A 24,668-nucleotide genomic window follows, 5' to 3' on the forward strand; every position below is an offset into this window, starting at 1 on the left:
TTTGAATCAGTGGATTTAATAAAGGTTGCTCTCCCCAACATGTGTGAGCATCTTCGAATCTATTGAAGGCCTGAATAGAACAAAAGGCAGAGGGCTGCCTGGGTGGCTCTGGTCATGATCTCCTGGTTCAGGAGTTCAGGTCCCACGTCAGGTGAGCAAGAGCCTCACTTTGGGTAAAACATAAGCCTTGCTTCGGGTAAGTCCCACTTCTCTCTGTCTGCCCCTTGTGGGATTCTCTCTCTCTCTCTCTCTCTCTCTCTCTGCCCTTTGTTCACTAGGGCCCTCTTTTGCTCACTCTCTTTAAAAAAAAAAAAAAAAAAAAAAGGCAAAGGAAGGAAGAATTCACCCCTTTTACTTCCTGCTTCAATAACTGATTTGGGACACTTCATATCAGCTTCTCTGGCCCTTAAGCTGTGATTTACACCATGTGCTTTCTTGGTTCTCAAGCCTTAATTAAGACTTGGACTGTACCATTAGCTTCTGTACTCCCAGCTTACAACATCATTCTGGAGAAAGCCATATATTAACAACCCAAGCACATTCATTTTAGGGAATATTCATAAGCATCCACCTTCCTGGGTCTTGAGCCAAGCCCAGCAATGACAAAGTCACATGTTCATGCCCAGGAAGAAAGTAAAGTCAGATATGAAGCAATATTTTGGCCGTTTCTCCCCCATTTCAACCTTTGGGTCTAACTTAATATTCTTATTGAAATATTCAGGTAGAGTTTGGTTGAGGACCACAACCACAATATGCTTCTCCACATAAATACGCTTCCTTATTTTTTCCAGGATAGCTGTAATTATTTTATTCATATATCGATTTTTTTTTTCATGCTCAAGTCAATATAATGCTAAACTGAAGAATGGGACCAATCAGATATTTTGGGGGGTAAACTTTAATTTTTTTAAATAAAAAGTAAATATTTTTGTAAGAAATCCTTCAAATAAATATCATGAGTTTTTAAAAATAAAATTGTCTAGAGTTCCTGATGAAGTATTGAGCATGTATTAGAGTTTTTAAGCATATTTAATTTTTAAAGTGAAACTGTACATACACACTTATAATATCACAAAATTCTTAAGTCAGGCATTTTAATATAAAGTTTTAGGAAAGTACATATCAGGCATTGAATTAAACTGAAGACACAGTTTTACTCTTTGATCATCAGTGAAAGACTATTCTAGAAAAAAGCTAACTCAAAAAGAGGATGTTACATAGATTGCTGCTTCTTTTCCAAACACTTCTCAATATCACCAAGCACTTGAACGGCAGCCTTTGGAATTCGAGTCCCAGGACCAAATACATTGGAAACTCCGACTTCAAACAGAAATTCATAATCCTGTTGAAAGAATTTGTTTAATTAATAGAAGAGACAATATTTAATTTCAAGGAAATGAAACAAAAGGACAATAAATGCTGCCCTTTCTTCTTTGTCCCTGATGCCCCCGACTGTTTCAACTGGTATACTACTGGCACCTGGGGTTGAAACATTCTTCTTTCACTGGGATTGCTAACAACAGCCACTAGCATGCCTTTTACTCTAAATCATTAAAAGAATAAAGCACACTCCACCCCTTTTCCAAATACCCCAGTGTGTAGTATGTGGTAGGAAGTTGTATGGCCCCACTGATTGAGAACTTCTGAGCCCTAAGCCATATAATTTTCTCTTAAATTTTTCCTAGTCATTATTCGTGTTAAATTTAGTATCACATTATATGCTTGAGTTTACAAGGCTATTTATTTACTCTAAGGTATTTTGTCTGCAGCTAGTGAATGGTGATACTTTTCTTTTGGAGAGTGTTTTGTTAAGTTGACACACAATTTATATTAGTTTCAGGTGTACAACATAGTGATTCAAGTTTATACATTATGCTATGCTCACCACAAATGTAGCTACCATCTGTCCTGTTAGATCGCTATTATCATATTATTGCCTATATTCCTTATGCTGTGTCTTTTATTATGCTGACTTATTCATTCCATAACTGGAAGCCTGTATTTCCCATTCCCTTTCACTCATTTCACCCAACCCCTACATCCTCCCCTCTGGCAACTACCATTTGGTTCTCTATATTTAGAGAGAATCTCATTTTGCTCTTTATTCATTCACCATATTTTCTTAGATTTCATATAAAAGTGAAATCATATGGTACTTGCCCTTCTCAGTCTGACTTATTCCACTTAGCATAACACCCTCTAGGTCCATCTATGTTGTCATAAATGGCACAATCTCATCCTTTTTATGACTGTGTAATATTCTGTTTTTAATAACACACACACATATTCAATATAGTTTGAATCTTTTTCAGTGACTGCAGCCATATATTTCTCTTGTAACATATTTGCATATAAAAATATTTAGGTGTCATAATCATTTCTTTTGAAAATGAAGCCCTTCACAGCCCACACCTTCGTTATCATTTCATCAGTAGACTGACACTTATGTTGCTTGCATATCTTGGCTACTGTAAATAATGCTTTAAGAAACACAGAAGTGCATCTATCTTTTCTCATAAGTGTTTTTCTTTTCTTTGGGTGAAGGATGCTGCTTTGAATTTGGCTTTGTGAAGAAATCAGATTTCCTGGAAACAAAGATTAGCTAATTAAAAAAAAATTCTCCCATGTTGCTATTGCTATTGTTGGTTTATTTTACACAGTCTGAGTGAAAAGATTCTCAGGGCACAAATACTGCTCCAGGCTGTACTCTGTTTAAAAGCTGGAGTGTCTGTAGCTATACTACTGAGTTTTAGGACATGCTCTAAATCCCTGACCCCTATCCACAAGGGTGATCACATGTCCTGGGACATTCTGGTTTGTGCTCACTGCTGCAGTACCCTCTCTGTCTTTAGAAGTCCTTTTTCTGTTGAGGTGTAACTGACGTAACATATTGGCACTAGGCGTACCACATGAAGATTCAGTATTTGTGTCCATACTGAAAAGTGATCAGCACAGTAAGTCCGGTTAGAAAACTGTGCATGTATATTTGTGCTGAGAATTTTTAAGATTTACTCTTAGTAAGTTTTAAGCATACCCTACAGCATTAGTAACTATAGTCATCACGGTTTATATTACATCCCCATGACTTAATTATTTTTATAACTAGAAGTCTGTAGGTGTTGACTACCTTCGCTCATTTTGCAACTCCCTTCCCCTTGCCTCTGGTAACCGCCAATCTGTTCTCTGTATGTATGAGCCTCAGGTTTTGCATTTTTTAAAGATCTGCATGTAAGTGACATCATATGGTATTTATTGTTGTCTAACTTATTTCACTTAGCATAATGTCCTCTAGTTCCATCCATGATGTCACAAAGATAAGCTATCATTCTTTCTTATGGCCAAATAATATTCCATGCTGTATATATACCATATCTTCTTTATCCATTCATCAGTGTAGATGGACACTTAGGTTTTTTCCATATGTTGGCTATTGTAAATAATGCAGGAAAAAAGAGGGGTATATATCTCTGAGTTAGCATTTTCTTTCTTTTAAAAAAATTTAATATTTTTGAGAGAGACAGAAAGAGACAGAGTATGAGCGAGGAGGGGCAGAGGGAGACACAGAATCTGAAGCAGGCTCCAGGCTCTGAGCTGTCAGCACAGAGCCCGAGACGGGGCTCAAACTCACAAACTGAGAGATCATGACCTGAGCTGAAGTCTGATGCTTAACCGACTGAGCCACCCAGGCGCCCTGAAACAGTGTTTTTATATTCTTTGGATAAATACCCAGAAGTAGAATTGCTGGATGCCATGACAGTTCTATTTTTCATTTAAGGAACCTCTGTACTGTTTTCCACAATGGCTACATCAGTTTAGATCCACACCAACAGTGTACAAGGGTGCCCTTTTTCCACATCTTCACCAATATTTCTTATTTTTTTCCTTTTTGATAATAGCCATTCTAACAGTTGTGAGGTGATATCTCATTGTGGTTTTGATTTGCATTTCCCGGATGCATCTTTTCACGTACCCGCTGGCCACCTGTATGTCTTCTTTGGAAAATGTCTATTCAGATCCTCTGCTCATTTTTTAATTAAACTGTTCTTGCAGCACCCTTTTTAAAGCACCCATATTCATTCTCAAAAGTGGTCACATTTAGGTGATAAATTACATGGTCATGCGAATTATTCCCCAACAACTTTTTTTGCTGTCTCTAGTATTTCCTTATAATATTCTTATAATACTATAATTCTGCAATGGCACTTAACACATCATACCAAACTTTTCTTAAGTCTGAACTGCTACGGGCAGAGAACATTTCTAATCTTTTTTTTTAAATTTTTTTTTTTAAATGTTTTATCCATTTCTAGGAGAGAGAGAGAGAGAGACAGCGTGAGCAGGCGAGGGTCAGAGAGAGAGGGAGTCACAGACTCTGAAACAGGCTCCAGGCTCTGAGCTGGCAGTCAGCACAGAGCCCGACGCGGGGCTCGAACCCACGAACCGCGAGATCATGACCTAAGCGAAAGTTGGACGCTTAACCGACTAAGCCACGCAGGCGCCCCTCTAATCATTTTAATAACCTTAATATTTGACACATTAAAGTCACCTCAAACATGTCATTTCATTATTCTTGGGCAGAAGCTATAGACTTAAGCGTTATAAGAGAATTTGATGAAACAATAACAATTATCTCCAAATTGATAAGTTATTTCATTCTATCTTTCCTAGTAATGCCACGCACCACTTGTTATCTCACCTGACTTGTGGTTTTGGAAGGTGAACTCACCGGGAAGAGGACTGTGAAATGTTGCAAATGGAAAAGGGCTTTTTGACTTACCTCAGCCTTAACATAAGCCTTGTAAAATACATTTTAGTGAGGGGATAAAATGTGAGAAACAAGTAAATCTGAGTAAAGGGTATACAGGTGTTCTTTGTACTATTTTCATTATGTACCTTATCTATTAGTTTGAAATTATTTTCAAATAAAAAGCTGTTATTTTAGGGGCGCCTGGGTGGCTCAGTCAGTTAAGTGTTGGACTTCAGCTCAGGTCATGATCTCACAGTTCCTGAGTTCAAGCCCAGCGTAAGGCTTTGTGCTGACAGCTCAGAGCCTGGAGCCTGTTTCAGATTCTTTATCTCCCTCTCTCTCTCTGCCCCTCCCCTACTCTCTCTCTCTCTCTCAAAAAATTTTTAACAATTAAAAAAAAAATGTTACTTTAAAACATCCTCTACTGAGCTGGCCGGGCATATCGTATTGCCTTCATTATGAAAGAAGTAGGCAAGACGAGGCTGTTAACCTTGCTGAGAATATCTGGAAGCCACTGCTTTTAAGAAGATTAGAAGATACAGTCTATAGTAATACACACTGGTGAGGATAGGCCATACCTATTTAATCAGGCTGCAGAAACTGTGAGTTCCACAATGGCAGTGGCTCAGTCTGTTTGATTAACCACTATATATTAATGCTTCCTAATTTTAAATATAAATGACTTTCAACTGAGTAATAGCACTATTTTATGTATTTACTGCAAACAATGAAAAAAATGTAAAAATGTGGACTGCTACAATTATATTAAAAGGATACTAATGAACATACAGGTGTGTCATTATAGAAAATAATCTTTAGTCTTTAAACTGATAGGGATAAAGGTATGTAAAACACCTACAAATGTTCTGAGTAATTCAAATATCCAGAGAATTAATACAACTCGTGGGAAATATATTTCTTGAAAATGTCAGCTCACTTAGATAACAGGCTATTTTTTTTTTCTCAACTCATATTTCAATTCCAGTATTTTGTGTACCTTAATTATTTTGGTTCTTAAGTTTTAATATCATGTCTAAGAGCTCAGATATTATAGACTCTAAAACTGCAATATAGGTAGAAGTTTCCATACATAGACAATAAAGAATAAAAGTCCTTTATATTCCCAAATAGTCAACTATATTTGTTAAAATAATAGGTAATTATGTTAACAAAAACAGTTTTGTGTTGGCTATATCACCTTATGTAAAGTGTTGTTAGAAAGAATAATATAGAGTTTGCTTACTAGTCCTACATTATCAATCTCACAACTTCATACATACAGTTTCTGATTTTAAGAGTAGTATATAAGTAACTATTTCATATTCTGAGTGGTATGGAGGAAAAAAATAGTAGACCTCGACATAAGATCATATTTCACCAACAGATTTTTGCTATCGTCTTTGTAGCACCTATCAATTATTTACTTAGAGCAATCGCATATATCTTCTAACTCTGTATTTTTTTCTGCTCTCAATAAAAAAAGAAAACTTGACATAATTAAAAAATGGATTGGAAACAGACCAAATTTAGATCTTAACTAATTATTTTAACCGACAGATAAGGTAATATGTATAAAGTATCCTCCCACCCCATTAATAAATTAATTGACATCACTGATTGTTACCTAGCATTCATTTCTCCTTTTCTAAGAGGATCCACATTTTTGTTCAAGAATCCACTCCTTCTCCATCAGGGGAATTCAGAATAGGCTGATTCCATTTATTTCTGAATTAGGATATTTTTGGATCTAAGAAAATTATACCCCAATCAAATTAGCCTTAATGAGAAAGAGGTTTTATAAGACCATATAACTGATGCAGCTCTGAGTTAGGGCAACATGCATGGATGGAAACATGCTACTCTAAGACAACAAAAGCAAGTGCTGTTGATCTGTTAACCAAAGGACTCACTTCATAACCAGGACAAAGAGTGCTGACTCTATCTATGGCTAGGGGTTGAGTATATGCACTGTGTTTACTATTCTTCTCAACACTGTCACTTCTGGACTCTTACTTCAACATACTTAATAAAATCACCAGGAAGTAACTGAGATCAATATCTATGACAAATTTATCTTTAGCAAAAGTATACAGTAAATGGGAACTACATATAAAATATTATTACTCAGGATTCCCATCATAGCACTAGAAAAATATAGGAGGTGAAAAATACCTGTGGTGGTATCACCCCTCCACATATGACAAGAATATCTGGCCGTCCAAGGGCATTAAGTTCTCTGATGAGCTCAGGAACTAGGGTTTTATGACCAGCAGCGAGTGTGCTCACACCCACGGCATGCACGTCTGCATCCACAGCCTGCTGGGCCACTTCTCGGGGAGTCTAAATAATCAGAAAGTAAAGAAACAAATCATCACTTGGTCCAAAAAGTATTTTAAAACTGTGATCTACTTAATTAGCACTCCTAGGTTTTCCTCATTTAAAATCTTGAAGTGACTATAACTTCATATTTCATCGTTCTCAAAGCATAAATACCAGTTCATCTAATTGATGCAATAAACACCAGTGTTGTATTGCTTCTAGCCCTAGAATTTATCAATCAGATTTAAGTTACATCAAAATATAGTTCCCCACAAAAAACTTTTAAGATAAAGAATATAGGAAAAATACATTATCGCTTCATTACAATTTTTGAAAAATACATCTGTTGTCTTCATTATCAACATTTCTTGAGTCGGTATGCAGTACAAGACAACATGTTATAGTCTCAATGAGGAAGTAAGAGACTAAACATACAATTCAATGTGAAAAGTGAATCTCCGGCTTTAAACTAGAATGAGAAAGAGGGAAGTTAGCAAGATGGCACACTAGGAAGCTCCAGGACCTCGGTTTCCCATGGAGACACTGAACCAACAGCAACATACGAATCGAAACAACATAAGAACTCTAGAAACTAGTTAAGGGGCTATAGTACCCAGGCAAATGCATAAGCAAGAGAAGGGATGATGCCAAGAAGACCGTTTTTCATGTATTAACTGGATTTAACCAGTGTGGCATACAGAATCATAAAGGATATTTTCATGTATTCAATTATGAATTGAGTTACCCAAGATCATATTCATTCTCTGCAATGAGTCTGTGCCATTTGCTTTTGATAACTTACATGTATTTAAATCACTTAGTATAAAAGATACATATAAGTTCCTCATTGTAAATATACTGTAAACTGAGAAACTGGTGAAGGATAAGGTTATCTCAGAAACCAGCTGCACAATCATAAGTTCCAAAAAATTACCAGAATCTGAGAATTTCTTAGTTTGGCAATAATTTAAGCCTCATAATTTCAGTGTGAAAACAAAAGACTCTATACTTTTGGTAATGAAGCCACATTCAAGAGGGTCTCTAAGTAAATCACACAGCAGATTGGTAAAACCTAGACTGTGAAAAATATAACATATGAAATTAAGACCATTAAAAAATGTGCCTATTCTTGATATTGATTTGTTAAAAGAAATCTAATTGACTTACACATGATTGACCATTTATATCATCCATGTTACCAAAATGTATTAGATTAAAATTCCACTTAATTTGGTTCCATGTTTTATGCTTATATACATTAAACTGTATTTTACATCAATAAATATTCAACATTTTAAAACTTCAAATCTAATTTTTAAAAAATTTTTAAAACGTTTTATTTATTTCTGAGAGACAGAGAGAGGGAGAGGGAGGGAGGGAGAGAGAGAGAGAGAGAGAGAGAGAGAGAGAGAGCGTGAGCAGGGGGAGTTTCAGAGAGAGGGAGACAAGAGAATCTGAAACAGGCTCCAGGCTCTGAGCTGTCAGCACAGAGCCTGATGCGAGGCTCAAACTCACGAACCATGATATCACGACCTGAGCCAAAGTCGGATGCTTAAGCGACTGAGCCACCCAGGTGCCTCACTCCAAATCTAATTTTAATGAAATCAGACACGGAACTGCAGGATTGTACCTTCATCCACAAATAAGTCTTTCTTTCTTTTTAAATAGTATAGGATCATGTTAACGAATTTGTGGTACTAAAAGGCATACTTTATTTTTATATGTGGAATGCAATAGGGAAATGAACTTTCAGCTCTTTGAAAAATTCTTTTAAGTACCAATGGATGATCATTGTTTTTAATTACTTTTATTTTATAAAAAAATTATTTCCCCAAAGCTCACTATGAAATATTGGAAATGTATTATATTTGGTTAATATTTAAAGCAAACAAACAGAAATGTAAAGTAAAAGGGAAGCAGAATATAAATAAAAAACTAGAATGGGAAAGTTGTCAACTTAAAGGAAGAATGAAAGCAATCTCAATATATATATTTATTTAATCTAAAATATATTTGAGATTCTTAACAAAACCTACCTTAAACATATTTATCAATTTACCTACCAACACAGTTTAAGGACATAGCTCCACAAGTCCACGCCAACTCTTTACAGTAAAAATTTCTTCTACACACTCTAGAGTACGGGAGATTCTACAAAGGGCGGGCGTCTTCAGGAAGGTTACTTCTTTACTTGTAAAAACGTAATCAATACTTTTTAGTCTTCATCTTAGCTGACTCATCCACAGCATGGAATAACAGCACTTCCTTCTCCTTGAAATTCTTCTTCCTCCTTCCCACTACCTCCCACTACTCACGCCATTTCCTTTTCCTCCTTTGCTGCCTCCTTCTCTTTTTCCTTTTAATGTTCAAGTTCTCATATTGCTACATATACTCTTTATGGGAAGTTAAATCAGTTCTCATGGTTTCAAGTACCATTTACATACTGAGAAGTCTCAAAATCTTATTTATAACAGAGGCCTCTCTTCTATGCTCCAGCCATGTATATCCACTTTACATGGCTGTCTTCATCTGAATGTTCCATAAGCTGATTTTCTTAAGCCTACCTCCATTATCTGTAAATAGCCCCTTCATTACATTTTTTTCAGTCTGAGCTGACTTCAACTAAGACCCTGACACTGTCCTTGGGTAAGGCCTGCACTGCGTCTCACTCATTACTGAACATCTTAACTGGACTCCCTACATCTAGGAAGCTTCTCTCAATCTGTTTCAGAAAGTGACTTTCTTGGAAAGTGAGCTTTCTAAAGTATAAATTTGATTGTCACTCTACCTAAACACCTTTGGGATAATGTTCACACTCTGTAGAATGGCATACAAGGCTGTATTCATTGTAATATACACACCATCCGAAGCACTGTATTCTAATGTTACTGAATGTCCTAGAGTTACCTGAAGGCATCGTGCCTTCTCATGGCTCTGCACCTCTGCTCAGGCCAATCCTTTTTCCTAGCATGCCCTTCCCTGCCTTGTTCTCTAAGCTTCCAAAAGGCACAGCTCAAACATAAGTTCCTAGGATACTTGGACAAGTTCTTTGTCCAAACTTTAATTATAGTAATTATTACTCTACTGTGTTTGCTGATAAGTAAATCTTTCTCTGTTAGGAGTTTATAACCTCCCTGATGACAAAAAGTGTCTTATTCAACTCAGAACCTAGCATCTGGTAGATGACCAATAAGCATGTAGTGGGTAAGGCCTTTACTATGAAAATTATTACAACGTATTCAACCAAAGATATGTTATAGAGAAAATTAATGTTCCATCATTCTATTGAGAATTTCAGCTTCATTTGCTTCCAACAAATTATTATCCTATTGGGTCAAATATTCTCTGACTAAATAAAATACTGTTAGAGAGTAACAAAAAAGAAAATCTAAATTTGAATCAAGCTCTCACTCTGATAGGTGATTTCCCTTTCAAAACATTTTCCGTCAATCTATGTGGGCTACCTTTCCCACACATTATCAGACAAATCTCAATAAACAGTACTATGAGATCTTCGAAAGTAATCTTCAGTTTTAGAACCCAATTAACAATTTAGTTACAGACACTGATTTTTACAAAGTGTGAGAAACAAGTACATTAACATAAATTCTATTTCTTTCTTATTTCTATCATAATTAACTGGATTACACACATTCAAAAATAAATTAAGGAATTTGTTGAATTCATTTTCTTCTTTTACACCTTGAAAAACATCATCATGGTTTATCATCTTTTTACTATTTTTTCTAAATATAAGTGATTTACTTCATTCTTTTTGAAGTTACTCCAACATTTTCAGTACCTGAAAAAGAGGACCTATGTCCACATCAAAACCAAGATCAGCAAATCCTGTAGCAATAACTTTTGCTCCTCTGTCATGTCCATCTTGTCCCATTTTTGCCACAAGAAGACGAGGTCTGCGACCTTCACGTTCCATGAATTTATGAACCCTGAGAATATTTTAAAATATAATCATCATTTAAAAAATAATAAAATAAAACAGTTATATATTAATTGTCCAAAACTAAGATATAAAATCTATAATTTATTCATAGTAAATCAAGTTTATTTAAAAATACCTATTTTATATATGTTACTCACATTTTATGAATATCTCTATTTTACATTGAGAATTCCATTAAAACCTGGATATGCTTACCACCTTCCCCACAGAGGAAGGTCCGAAAGATGGCCCAGCCTGTAAGCCCATAACACTTGAGAACATGAGAGTGAAGCAAGATGAGACAATGGCAATTTTCGGCCTTCCTAAACCAGTCTCTAGCATATAATATGCATAAATATTTAAATATAAACTTAAAAGTGCTTTCACAGTTATTTATACAAATGTAACTCACTGGCTGCTTTGGGCTGTCCATATCTCACCTACCCATCACAAGTGTGAACTCCTCTAAGCCGACTGCAATGTGGTGATTTCTAATGACATATAATCAAAATACCTGTCAGCTTAAACCAATAAATTTATAGCTGAGATGAAAAAATACTATATTTGTTTTTGTTAAGAGAAAAAAAAATTCCATTTTGATGACTTTCACCTTGGATGTTTTGGTATTTATCTCATCTATAAGTAGTGACATAAAAAGTGGAAAATTTGTTATAAAAGTTGAGAAAAACTATCATCAGGAAGCTAGATTTATACATGGAAAGCATGATCAATTTGTATTAATTTATAGTTCATAATCATGTTTGACAATGCTGTTTACTGTCCGTTCAGTGAGACTGATTTTTAACTTATGCATAGATGGCAACCAAATATTTATTTTCAAACATGAAAATTATTTTACAACTATTTGACAATTAAACAATTCGAACAAACTTATGAATGTAAGTATACTGTAGTAAGGAGACTGAAATTTAAGCACCTGGGAGATATGAAGGAGTACCAATGTTAGTTCAACAAACATTTGTTTTAATTAGAAGCTCCTAAAGGGAACTATGGTGAAAATTCAAAATATTATTTTAGTAAACCTATAGACTAATGGGAAAATCAATTTAAATGCTTTCCAAATGTTATGTGAGAAAATTAAGCCCACAACTAATTCATAGGGATTATGTTAACAAAAAAGATGACATTCTGGTTTAAGAAATCTCAATATTACCTTTTGATAGCAAATGAGATCTCTTTACTTTCTCCAAATTCCTGGCGATAGGCTCCACTCACCATACGATCATTAGCTTTATGTTCACCAAATACCTTTTTCATAGCATCTGTGATTTCTCCAACTGTACATCTAAAATATTAAAATAATAAAATAGAGGTTGTGTTAACATCATTGAGATAAAAATATTTACTTCTTTAATATTCAATAAAATTAGACACATTTTATCACCTAAGTAAAAATATCTTATGGTATTTGTCTTTCTCTGACTTATCTCACTTAATAAGAATGCTTTTTACTGCACTGATGAAAGCATCTTTCCTCAGAATACTTATGAAAAATGATTCTGGATGCCTCTATACATAGTAATCTCTCTCTCTCTCTCTTTTTTTTGGGGGGGTACAAAAAGATGATTTTATTAAAGCACAAGGACAGGACCTCTGGACAGGAAGAGCTGCCCTGGGATAATAAGGAAAGACTGAGTATATACTTGGGAGTTGGGGAGGTAAAGTCAAGGGGAAGTTTCCAAAGGGATTTTCATACGCTAAAGAAGAAATAGAGGGTACTGGAGGCCTGCTTCTGATTCTGTGACTCCTTCTCTGTCTGCCGTTCCCCCCTCACCTCTTCTCTAAATAAGTAAACATTAAAAATTAAAAAAAAATAACAACTGGACAAAGAACAAGATTCCTATTGATACTTTTTGATAAAAAGTAAGTCTTTTAGCATATTCCATTCATTTGTTTATCAATTCATTCAACATTTATTGAATGTCTAATATGGGGCAAGCATGTTAAATGCCAGACACATGGTGATAAATAAGACCGGGGTGGATGGGGGGCGAGGAAGGAACCTACTCTCATAGAGCTTACCATCTAGTCATGCAATACAGACAATACATATGCACACAAATCAATGAATAAGAATTTCATATGATAGTAAGTACTATGAACACATGTGAAATAGGGTGATAATGATTATTTGATGATAATGAAGATAAAACTTCTGAACCAAGACCTAAATAATGAGAAGGAGACACTCAAGGGAATATAAAGGAGAATGGAAAAGTGTTTGAAAAAGAATATTAAATGCAAAGTTTCTGAGAGATAAAAAACAAAACAAAACATGTTCTATTTTTAAAAATAGAAAGAAAGACACTGGGGACACAGCATAATGAAGGAAGTAGAATAAGGTTAGGTCAGAGAGAGAGGCCGGAGTCACATCTCACACAGTCTTGCAGACCACTGTTAGGTTAGATTTTAATTTAAAAGTGATGGGAAGCCACTGGAAGATTTTAAGCACAGAAGTTATCTTAATTTTTTTAAGAAGTTAGAACTGAAAAACAAAAATAAAAACAAAAACCCAACCCACATACTATTTATTCTACCTCTTAAGCACTTAAAACACGTTAAAAAAAAATAGTTCATTATATTAAGGAATAAATAACAAAAGCAAAAATAATTCATTAGTGACATCATGTACTGAGAGAAGACTTTCTGTGGTTCACTTGCTTTTCCACACGTCCTTTGATGCAAAGCAATGACTGCCCTTTATTTTGGGGGATCTATTCAAAGATATCCATGAATAGCTTTGGAAGACAGAAGCCTTGCCTACCTCTGGACAAAGGGTAGTTTTGTGTGGTCAAAAATAAAAATGTCTATACTTGAAAATATGTTAAACCTTTCAACCTGCAAATGAGTGACATGGATTCTCTACAATAGCTTCAAATGTCCTGGGCCAGGGGAAATCCACAGTATTACTATATTCCCCCCATCCTGCTGGGGGTGGTAAAGGAGGCTTAGCTGCCTCTAAAGGGTGTCAGTGGGTTTTTCTGTAATCACTTGCAGTAATTCTTGAAAGGCTGGTTCACCTTTTCTCATTTATGAATACTTTCGACCCTTTCCCAAACCTTGTTAGAAAGATTTAGTAACCAGAGCACCTGGTTGGCTCAGTCAGTTGCGCATCCGACTTTGGCTCGGGTCATGATCTCACAGTTTGTGGGTTCCAGCCCCGCATCAGGCTCTGTGTGAAGGCTTGGAGCCTGGAGCCTGCTTCAGATTCTGTGTCTCTACCCCTTCCCCACTCACACTGTCTTTCTCTCTCTCTCAAAAAATAAACATTAAAAAAATTTTTTAAGAAAGCTTTAGTAACCAGTTGCTAAACAGAAAACTAAGGACTTATGCGTTAATGAACTCTAAATCAAAATCTGCTTGTTGATTTTTAATACACCTTTAATAGCTCCACATGCTTCCAGAATAGGCAGGTGGGACACGACTGGACCCAGGAGTATCATGAATCAGGCTCTATCTGCTTAAACCCTGGTGCTGTCCGAGTATTGTGAATGAATAAAATGTCTTCAGAGGCCCCGCTGTTGGGCCANGTCAGCACAGAGCCTGATGCGAGGCTCAAACTCACGAACCATGATATCACGACCTGAGCCAAAGTCGGATGCTTAAGCGACTGAGCCACCCAGGTGCCTCACTCCAAATCTAATTTTAATGAAATCAGACACGGAACTGCAGGATTGTACCTTCATCCACAAATAAGTCTTTCTTTCTTTTTAAATAGTATAGGATCATGTTAACGAATTTGTGGTACTAAAAGGCATACTTTATTTTTATATGTGGAATGCAATAGGGAAATGAACTTTCAGCTCTTTGAAAAATTCTTTTAAGTACCAATGGATGATCATTGTTTTTAATTACTTTTATTTTATAAAAAAATTATTTCCCCAAAGCTCACTATGAAATATTGGAAATGTATTATATTTGGTTAATATTTAAAGCAAACAAACAGAAATGTAAAGTAAAAGGGAAGCAGAATATAAATAAAAAACTAGAATGGGAAAGTTGTCAACTTAAAGGAAGAATGAAAGCAATCTCAATATATATATTTATTTAATCTAAAATATATTTGAGATTCTTAACAAAACCTACCTTAAACATATTTATCAATTTACCTACCAACACAGTTTAAGGACATAGCTCCACAAGTCCACGCCAACTCTTTACAGTAAAAATTTCTTCTACACACTCTAGAGTACGGGAGATTCTACAAAGGGCGGGCGTCTTCAGGAAGGTTACTTCTTTACTTGTAAAAACGTAATCAATACTTTTTAGTCTTCATCTTAGCTGACTCATCCACAGCATGGAATAACAGCACTTCCTTCTCCTTGAAATTCTTCTTCCTCCTTCCCACTACCTCCCACTACTCACGCCATTTCCTTTTCCTCCTTTGCTGCCTCCTTCTCTTTTTCCTTTTAATGTTCAAGTTCTCATATTGCTACATATACTCTTTATGGGAAGTTAAATCAGTTCTCATGGTTTCAAGTACCATTTACATACTGAGAAGTCTCAAAATCTTATTTATAACAGAGGCCTCTCTTCTATGCTCCAGCCATGTATATCCAATTTACATGGCTGTCTTCATCTGAATGTTCCATAAGCTGATTTTCTTAAGCCTACCTCCATTATCTGTAAATAGCCCCTTCATTACATTTTTTTCAGTCTGAGCTGACTTCAACTAAGACCCTGACACTGTCCTTGGGTAAGGCCTGCACTGCGTCTCACTCATTACTGAACATCTTAACTGGACTCCCTACATCTAGGAAGCTTCTCTCAATCTGTTTCAGAAAGTGACTTTCTTGGAAAGTGAGCTTTCTAAAGTATAAATTTGATTGTCACTCTACCTAAACACCTTTGGGATAATGTTCACACTCTGTAGAATGGCATACAAGGCTGTATTCATTGTAATATACACACCATCCGAAGCACTGTATTCTAATGTTACTGAATGTCCTAGAGTTACCTGAAGGCATCGTGCCTTCTCATGGCTCTGCACCTCTGCTCAGGCCAATCCTTTTTCCTAGCATGCCCTTCCCTGCCTTGTTCTCTAAGCTTCCAAAAGGCACAGCTCAAACATAAGTTCCTAGGATACTTGGACAAGTTCTTTGTCCAAACTTTAATTATAGTAATTATTACTCTACTGTGTTTGCTGATAAGTAAATCTTTCTCTGTTAGGAGTTTATAACCTCCCTGATGACAAAAAGTGTCTTATTCAACTCAGAACCTAGCATCTGGTAGATGACCAATAAGCATGTAGTGGGTAAGGCCTTTACTATGAAAATTATTACAACGTATTCAACCAAAGATATGTTATAGAGAAAATTAATGTTCCATCATTCTATTGAGAATTTCAGCTTCATTTGCTTCCAACAAATTATTATCCTATTGGGTCAAATATTCTCTGACTAAATAAAATACTGTTAGAGAGTAACAAAAAAGAAAATCTAAATTTGAATCAAGCTCTCACTCTGATAGGTGATTTCCCTTTCAAAACATTTTCCGTCAATCTATGTGGGCTACCTTTCCCACACATTATCAGACAAATCTCAATAAACAGTACTATGAGATCTTCGAAAGTAATCTTCAGTTTTAGAACCCAATTAACAATTTAGTTACAGACACTGATTTTTACAAAGTGTGAGAAACAAGTACATTAACATAAATTCTATTTCTTTCTTATTTCTATCATAATTAACTGGATTACACACATTCAAAAATAAATTAAGGAATTTGTTGAATTCATTTTCTTCTTTTACACCTTGAAAAACATCATCATGGTTTATCATCTTTTTACTATTTTTTCTAAATATAAGTGATTTACTTCATTCTTTTTGAAGTTACTCCAACATTTTCAGTACCTGAAAAAGAGGACCTATGTCCACATCAAAACCAAGATCAGCAAATCCTGTAGCAATAACTTTTGCTCCTCTGTCATGTCCATCTTGTCCCATTTTTGCCACAAGAAGACGAGGTCTGCGACCTTCACGTTCCATGAATTTATGAACCCTGAGAATATTTTAAAATATAATCATCATTTAAAAAATAATAAAATAAAACAGTTATATATTAATTGTCCAAAACTAAGATATAAAATCTATAATTTATTCATAGTAAATCAAGTTTATTTAAAAATACCTATTTTATATATGTTACTCACATTTTATGAATATCTCTATTTTACATTGAGAATTCCATTAAAACCTGGATATGCTTACCACCTTCCCCACAGAGGAAGGTCCGAAAGATGGCCCAGCCTGTAAGCCCATAACACTTGAGAACATGAGAGTGAAGCAAGATGAGACAATGGCAATTTTCGGCCTTCCTAAACCAGTCTCTAGCATATAATATGCATAAATATTTAAATATAAACTTAAAAGTGCTTTCACAGTTATTTATACAAATGTAACTCACTGGCTGCTTTGGGCTGTCCATATCTCACCTACCCATCACAAGTGTGAACTCCTCTAAGCCGACTGCAATGTGGTGATTTCTAATGACATATAATCAAAATACCTGTCAGCTTAAACCAATAAATTTATAGCTGAGATGAAAAAATACTATATTTGTTTTTGTTAAGAGAAAAAAAAATTCCATTTTGATGACTTTCACCTTGGATGTTTTGGTATTTATCTCATCTATAAGTAGTGACATAAAAAGTGGAAAATTTGTTATAAAAGTTGAGAAAAACTATCATCAGGAAGCTAGATTTATACATGGAAAGCATGATCAATTTGTATTAATTTATAGTTCATAATCATGTTTGACAATGCTGTTTACTGTCCGTTCAGTGAGACTGATTTTTAACTTATGCATAGATGGCAACCAAATATTTATTTTCAAACATGAAAATTATTTTACAACTATTTGACAATTAAACAATTCGAACAAACTTATGAATGTAAGTATACTGTAGTAAGGAGACTGAAATTTAAGCACCTGGGAGATATGAAGGAGTACCAATGTTAGTTCAACAAACATTTGTTTTAATTAGAAGCTCCTAAAGGGAACTATGGTGAAAATTCAAAATATTATTTTAGTAAACCTATAGACTAATGGGAAAATCAATTTAAATGCTTTCCAAATGTTATGTGAGAAAATTAAGCCCACGACTAATTCATAGGGATTATGTTAACAAAAAAGATGACATTCTGGTTTAAGAAATCTCAATATTACCTTTTGATAGCAAATGAGATCTCTTTACTTTCTCCAAATTCCTGGCGATAGGCTCCACTCACCATACGATCATTAGCTTTATGTTCACCAAATACCTTTTTCATAGCATCTGTGATTTCTCCAACTGTACATCTAAAATATTAAAATAATAAAATAGAGGTTGTGTTAACATCATTGAGATAAAAATATTTACTTCTTTAATATTCAATAAAATTAGACACATTTTATCACCTAAGTAAAAATATCTTATGGTATTTGTCTTTCTCTGACTTATCTCACTTAATAAGAATGCTTTTTACTGCACTGATGAAAGCATCTTTCCTCAGAATACTTATGAAAAATGATTCTGGATGCCTCTATACATAGTAATCTCTCTCTCTCTCTCTTTTTTTTGGGGGGGTACAAAAAGATGATTTTATTAAAGCACAAGGACAGGACCTCTGGACAGGAAGAGCTGCCCTGGGATAATAAGGAAAGACTGAGTATATACTTGGGAGTTGGGGAGGTAAAGTCAAGGGGAAGTTTCCAAAGGGATTTTCATACGCTAAAGAAGAAATAGAGGGTACTGGAGGCCTGCTTCTGATTCTGTGACTCCTTCTCTGTCTGCCGTTCCCCCCTCACCTCTTCTCTAAATAAGTAAACATTAAAAATTAAAAAAAAATAACAACTGGACAAAGAACAAGATTCCTATTGATACTTTTTGATAAAAAGTAAGTCTTTTAGCATATTCCATTCATTTGTTTATCAATTCATTCAACATTTATTGAATGTCTAATATGGGGCAAGCATGTTAAATGCCAGACACATGGTGATAAATAAGACCGGGGTGGATGGGGGGCGAGGAAGGAACCTACTCTCATAGAGCTTACCATCTAGTCATGCAATACAGACAATACATATGCACACAAATCAATGAATAAGAATTTCATATGATAGTAAGTACTATGAACACATGTGAAATAGGGTGATAATGATTATTTGATGATAATGAAGATAAAACTTCTGAACCAAGACCTAAATAATGAGAAGGAGACACTCAAGGGAATATAAAGGAGAATGGAAAAGTGTTTGAAAAAGAATATTAAATGCAAAGTTTCTGAGAGATAAAAAACAAAACAAAACATGTTCTATTTTTAAAAATAGAAAGAAAGACACTGGGGACACAGCATAATGAAGGAAGTAGAATAAGGTTAGGTCAGAGAGAGAGGCCGGAGTCACATCTCACACAGTCTTGCAGACCACTGTTAGGTTAGATTTTAATTTAAAAGTGATGGGAAGCCACTGGAAGATTTTAAGCACAGAAGTTATCTTAATTTTTTTAAGAAGTTAGAACTGAAAAACAAAAATAAAAACAAAAACCCAACCCACATACTATTTATTCTACCTCTTAAGCACTTAAAACACGTTAAAAAAAAATAGTTCATTATATTAAGGAATAAATAACAAAAGCAAAAATAATTCATTAGTGACATCATGTACTGAGAGAAGACTTTCTGTGGTTCACTTGCTTTTCCACACGTCCTTTGATGCAAAGCAATGACTGCCCTTTATTTTGGGGGATCTATTCAAAGATATCCATGAATAGCTTTGGAAGACAGAAGCCTTGCCTACCTCTGGACAAAGGGTAGTTTTGTGTGGTCAAAAATAAAAATGTCTATACTTGAAAATATGTTAAACCTTTCAACCTGCAAATGAGTGACATGGATTCTCTACAATAGCTTCAAATGTCCTGGGCCAGGGGAAATCCACAGTATTACTATATTCCCCCCATCCTGCTGGGGGTGGTAAAGGAGGCTTAGCTGCCTCTAAAGGGTGTCAGTGGGTTTTTCTGTAATCACTTGCAGTAATTCTTGAAAGGCTGGTTCACCTTTTCTCATTTATGAATACTTTCGACCCTTTCCCAAACCTTGTTAGAAAGATTTAGTAACCAGAGCACCTGGTTGGCTCAGTCAGTTGCGCATCCGACTTTGGCTCGGGTCATGATCTCACAGTTTGTGGGTTCCAGCCCCGCATCAGGCTCTGTGTGAAGGCTTGGAGCCTGGAGCCTGCTTCAGATTCTGTGTCTCTACCCCTTCCCCACTCACACTGTCTTTCTCTCTCTCTCAAAAAATAAACATTAAAAAAATTTTTTAAGAAAGCTTTAGTAACCAGTTGCTAAACAGAAAACTAAGGACTTATGCGTTAATGAACTCTAAATCAAAATCTGCTTGTTGATTTTTAATACACCTTTAATAGCTCCACATGCTTCCAGAATAGGCAGGTGGGACACGACTGGACCCAGGAGTATCATGAATCAGGCTCTATCTGCTTAAACCCTGGTGCTGTCCGAGTATTGTGAATGAATAAAATGTCTTCAGAGGCCCCGCTGTTGGGCCAGCCAGCCGCCCAGCTGCATGGTGACCTGTACCACATTGTGGCACATGGGTTCCTGGGGTGGTGAGCCCACCACCTTCCATCCCATGAAGGAAAGGAGAGGGCTTACGCATGTCTGCTGCTCAGAGGTTTCATGATGCTCTTGGTGAAGAACATACATGAATCTATTCATAATTTGTTACCATCTAACTGCTGAGATGACCGACCTCACCTTTACTCTGGAGAGGAGAAATGAGCACACACACCTCGACAGTTCTCACTACCTTATTTTGCCAGTAACTAAATTTGACAAAAATCGATCACTTCTGCCCTGTTTTGCTCATCTATTTATAGTTTTGTTTAGATCTATATTAGCTAGTTACTAGTAAGATGGACTTTATCAACACCTGACATCTGTGTGCTTGCTATATTTTAAGTGTTAATGTTTCATTTTTAAAATTTTACTTAGAAGGATAAAAGCCTCTTAATGTTTACATGTTTAAAAAACATATGAATGCTGCAAGTGCACAGATACTTAAGAAAAACAAAAATTAACTTCATTTGGATTTCCAGTATTTTCTTTTAGGCTCACATGGTTTATAGAAGCAACCTTTTATTTAAGTACACTTTGAAAATCTCTACTGGTCAACTTTTTAAAAATTTTCTTTATTTCAGAAAAAGAGAATGAGAGAGAGAGAGAGAGAGAGAGAGAGAATCTTAAACAGGCTTCACGCTCAGCACAGAGCACAATGAGGTCAATCCCACCACCCTGAGATCATGATCTGAGCTTAAATCAAGAGTTAGATGCTTAACCAACTGAGTCACCCTGGCACCCCTAAACTGGTCAACTTCCAGTATTTGGAAGTCTCCAAACTTACGTATCCTCACCTTGCACGAGCTGCATCCACTGCAAGGGCCAAAATATTCCCATCTCCACTGGCAGCACATGCAGTCAATGCAGCAAGACATCGTTCAGCCAAGTCTTGATCCCTGCTGGATTTGACCTTAAGAAAAGGTCAAGAAAAGGGTCAATTTACAGGAAAAAAGAAAAAAACAGAGATCAGGAAATTAGACACTGATACATATGTAAATTGTTCCATATTCTTAACCTCAAAAACAAAATTAAAAAAGGAGAGAATAATATGTATGCTAGGTCTGATATTCATTCAATTTATTCATTTACTCATTCAATAAACATTTAAAATAATACTGAATTCTGCATAACCCTGACAAATCAGAAATACGCAGGGCAATGATTAATAACAGATTACAACACAGAGAATATTTGTTTTACATTGTTTTCCTTAGCTAACTAACAATATATTGGTAATAATATGTATGTATATTGTTTTTCTTCATTTAAGAATAATCCAAAGAGAAAGAGACAGAGATGATGAGAAATACTGCAATGGACACAGAAAGACAATAAAAAACACAGTCAAAACCTTTCCCCCTCAGATCCTAGCTCTACTCTGCTCTGCCAACAACCTGCCTAAACAAAATTACCTAAAATCCAATTTTTTACAAGTTTGCACCACCTATAAAACAGTCTAAATATGATACTACTCAAGATGCTACTAAAATCATATCTATAAGCAGAAATTGATCAGAAATCTTATATTAAAGGCAAGGAAAAACCCAACATCATTAACATTACCGAGTTTCTCTCTTGCCTGAAATAAAGTTTAACATCATTTATGGTAAATGGAATGCCTCAAGCTGTAAGGGTACAGAGTTAATAAAAGTGTAACATATAAGAGAGAAGAAAATGGCTCTTCCAAATATAATATATGTTGAGACTTTGGCAGTGACTCAAAATAAAATGCTATATCCTAAGGAGGACCTTTTAAAAAAGGTGATAAAAATGTGTGAGAGGAGTCATTATCTTCTGACTGGGGGTGAAAATGGAAATAATGCCATTAACTGTAATAGGAAAAAATAGAAGATGATAGTGGTACATTCAGTCTAACTGAAAAAAATCTTATATTCTTTTTTTCTTTTTTTTAAAGAGAGTATACTTGAGTGGGGGAGAAAGGCAGAGGGAGAGAAAGAGGGATAGAAAGAAAAAGAGAGAGAGAAAACCAATCTTAAGAAGCTCCACGCTCAGTGTGGAGCTGGATGCAGGGTTCATTCCCACATTTAGACTTGAGTCAAAATCAAGAGTTGGATGCTCAACCGACCTAAGCCACCAAGGTACCCACAGTTCTTAAAGAACATCTAAACTGAAGAGGAAAAAAAGTCATACCTTAAAATTTCACAAGCAAGTAAGCAGAGAAAAAGCATTAAGGATAACTAAAGAATTTTAAGTTCTTGTGGACTACTTTCTTTTACCATACACAAAAATAAATTCAAAATGGATAAAAGACCTAAATGTGAGACAGGAAGCCATCAAAATCCTAGAGGGGAACACAGGCAGCAAACTTGATCATGGCCATACTAACTTCTTACCAGACATGTCTCTTGAGGCAAGGAAAACAAAAGCAAAAATGAACTATTGGGACTCCATCAAGATAAAAAGTTTCTGCAGAGCAAAGGAAATAATCAAGAAAACTAAAAGGCAACCTAAGAACTGGAGAAGATATTTGCAAATGACATATTGGATAAAGGACTAGTATTCATAACTTATAAAGAACTTATTAAACTCAAGAAGCAAAAAATAAATAATCGAGTTAAGAAATGAGCAGACAACACGGACATTTCTCCAAAGAAAACATTCTCCAAAGACACATGACAACATGCTCAATATCACTCAACATCAGGGAAATACAAATCAAAACCACAATGAAGTACATCACACCTGTCAGAATGGCTAAAATTAACAACTTGTGAAACAACAGATGTTGATGAGGATGCAGAGAAAGGGGAACCCTCTTATTCTATTGGTAGGAATGCAAACTGGTGCAGACACTCTGGAAAACAGTATGGAGGTTCCTTTAAAAAGCTAAAAAGAGAATTATCCTACAACCCAGCAATTGCACTACTAGGTATTGATGCAAAGGATACAAAATTGCTGACTCAAAGGGGCACATGCACCCCAATGTTTACAGCAGCACTATCAGCAATAGCCAAATTATGGACAGAGCTCAAATGTCCATTGATTGATGAAAGGATGAAGAAGATATGGTATATATTTATACACACACACACACACACACACACAGAATATTATTCAGTCATCAAACAGAATAAAATCTTGCCACCTGCAATGATGTGGATGGAACTAGAGTGTATTATGCTAAGCAAAATAAATTAGAGAAAGACAAACACCATATGATTTCACTCATATGTGGAATTTAAGAAATAAAAGAGATGAATACAGGGGAAGGGAAGGAAAAATAGAATAAGATAAAAACAGAGAGGGAGGCACAAAATAGGAGATTCTTAAGTATATAGAATAAACTGAGGGTACTGGTAGAGTGGTGGGTTGGGGATGGGCTAAATGGGTAATGGGCATTAAGGAGGGCACTTGTTGGGATGAGCACTGGGTGTTACATGTAACTGGTGAATCACTAAATTCTACTCCTGAAATGAATGTTACACTATATGTTAACTAATTTTAATTTAAATAAAAATTAAATAGGGGCACCTGGGTGGCTCAGTCAGTTAAGCGTCCAAATTTGGCTCAAGTCATGATCTCATGGGTTTTGAGTTCAAGCCCCAGTTTGGGCTCTGTGCTGACAGCTATGAGCCTGGAGCCTTGGGATTCTGTGTCTCCCTCTCTCTCTACCCCTCCCCTGCTCATGCTGTCTCTCTCTCTCAAAAATAAACATTAAAAATTTTTAAATAAAATCTAAAAAAAAAAAAAGAATTTCAATTTCTTGCTTTAGAAATAAAAATAATTATAAAAGCCAGAGATTAAAAGATCACAGTAGCTTCATACGAGAGAAATATATAGATTATAACTAATGTTTTATCTATTTTAGTATTTCTTATACTTTGATTCATCTCAGTAAGAAATTGGCAATAAAGCTAAGACAATAATCTAGTTTCAATCAAAATAAATATATTTCATTTACAAATGGTATCTTACTAAAGCACTTTTAAGATATATTTGAATTAAAAAAAAAAACAGAAAGCAACTGATTCTTTCATAGTGGCATCAGGAACCATGGGCCAGGA

At 35.4% G+C, this 24,668-nt stretch overlaps 1 protein-coding gene across 2 annotated transcripts in view; it reads right to left on the minus strand.

Moving 5' to 3' along the window:
- Positions 1-1,010: 1,010 nt before the first annotated feature.
- MMUT (methylmalonyl-CoA mutase) overlaps positions 1,011-24,668 on the minus strand; it is a 41,506-nt gene continuing 17,848 nt past the window's right edge. Inside the window, exons 8-12 of one of the 2 annotated variants that reach the window (XM_077752824.1) lie at positions 21,438-21,553; positions 18,198-18,329; positions 16,883-17,030; positions 6,920-7,087; positions 1,011-1,342 (exon numbers count right to left, since the gene is read on the minus strand). In XM_077752824.1, the coding sequence (XP_077608950.1) occupies positions 1,214-1,342; positions 6,920-7,087; positions 16,883-17,030; positions 18,198-18,329; positions 21,438-21,553 (693 nt within the window). In that variant the 3' untranslated portion in view covers positions 1,011-1,213. Of the gene's footprint in view, positions 1,343-6,919; positions 7,088-16,846; positions 17,031-18,197; positions 18,330-21,437; positions 21,554-24,668 lie in introns of those variants that run through there. The other variant, XM_077752823.1, reaches the window with a different exon arrangement.

This window comes from Crocuta crocuta, unplaced genomic scaffold (genome assembly GCF_008692635.1).
Source record: "Crocuta crocuta isolate KB4526 unplaced genomic scaffold, BGI_CrCroc_1.0 scaffold291, whole genome shotgun sequence".
Lineage (NCBI taxonomy): Eukaryota > Metazoa > Chordata > Mammalia > Carnivora > Hyaenidae > Crocuta > Crocuta crocuta.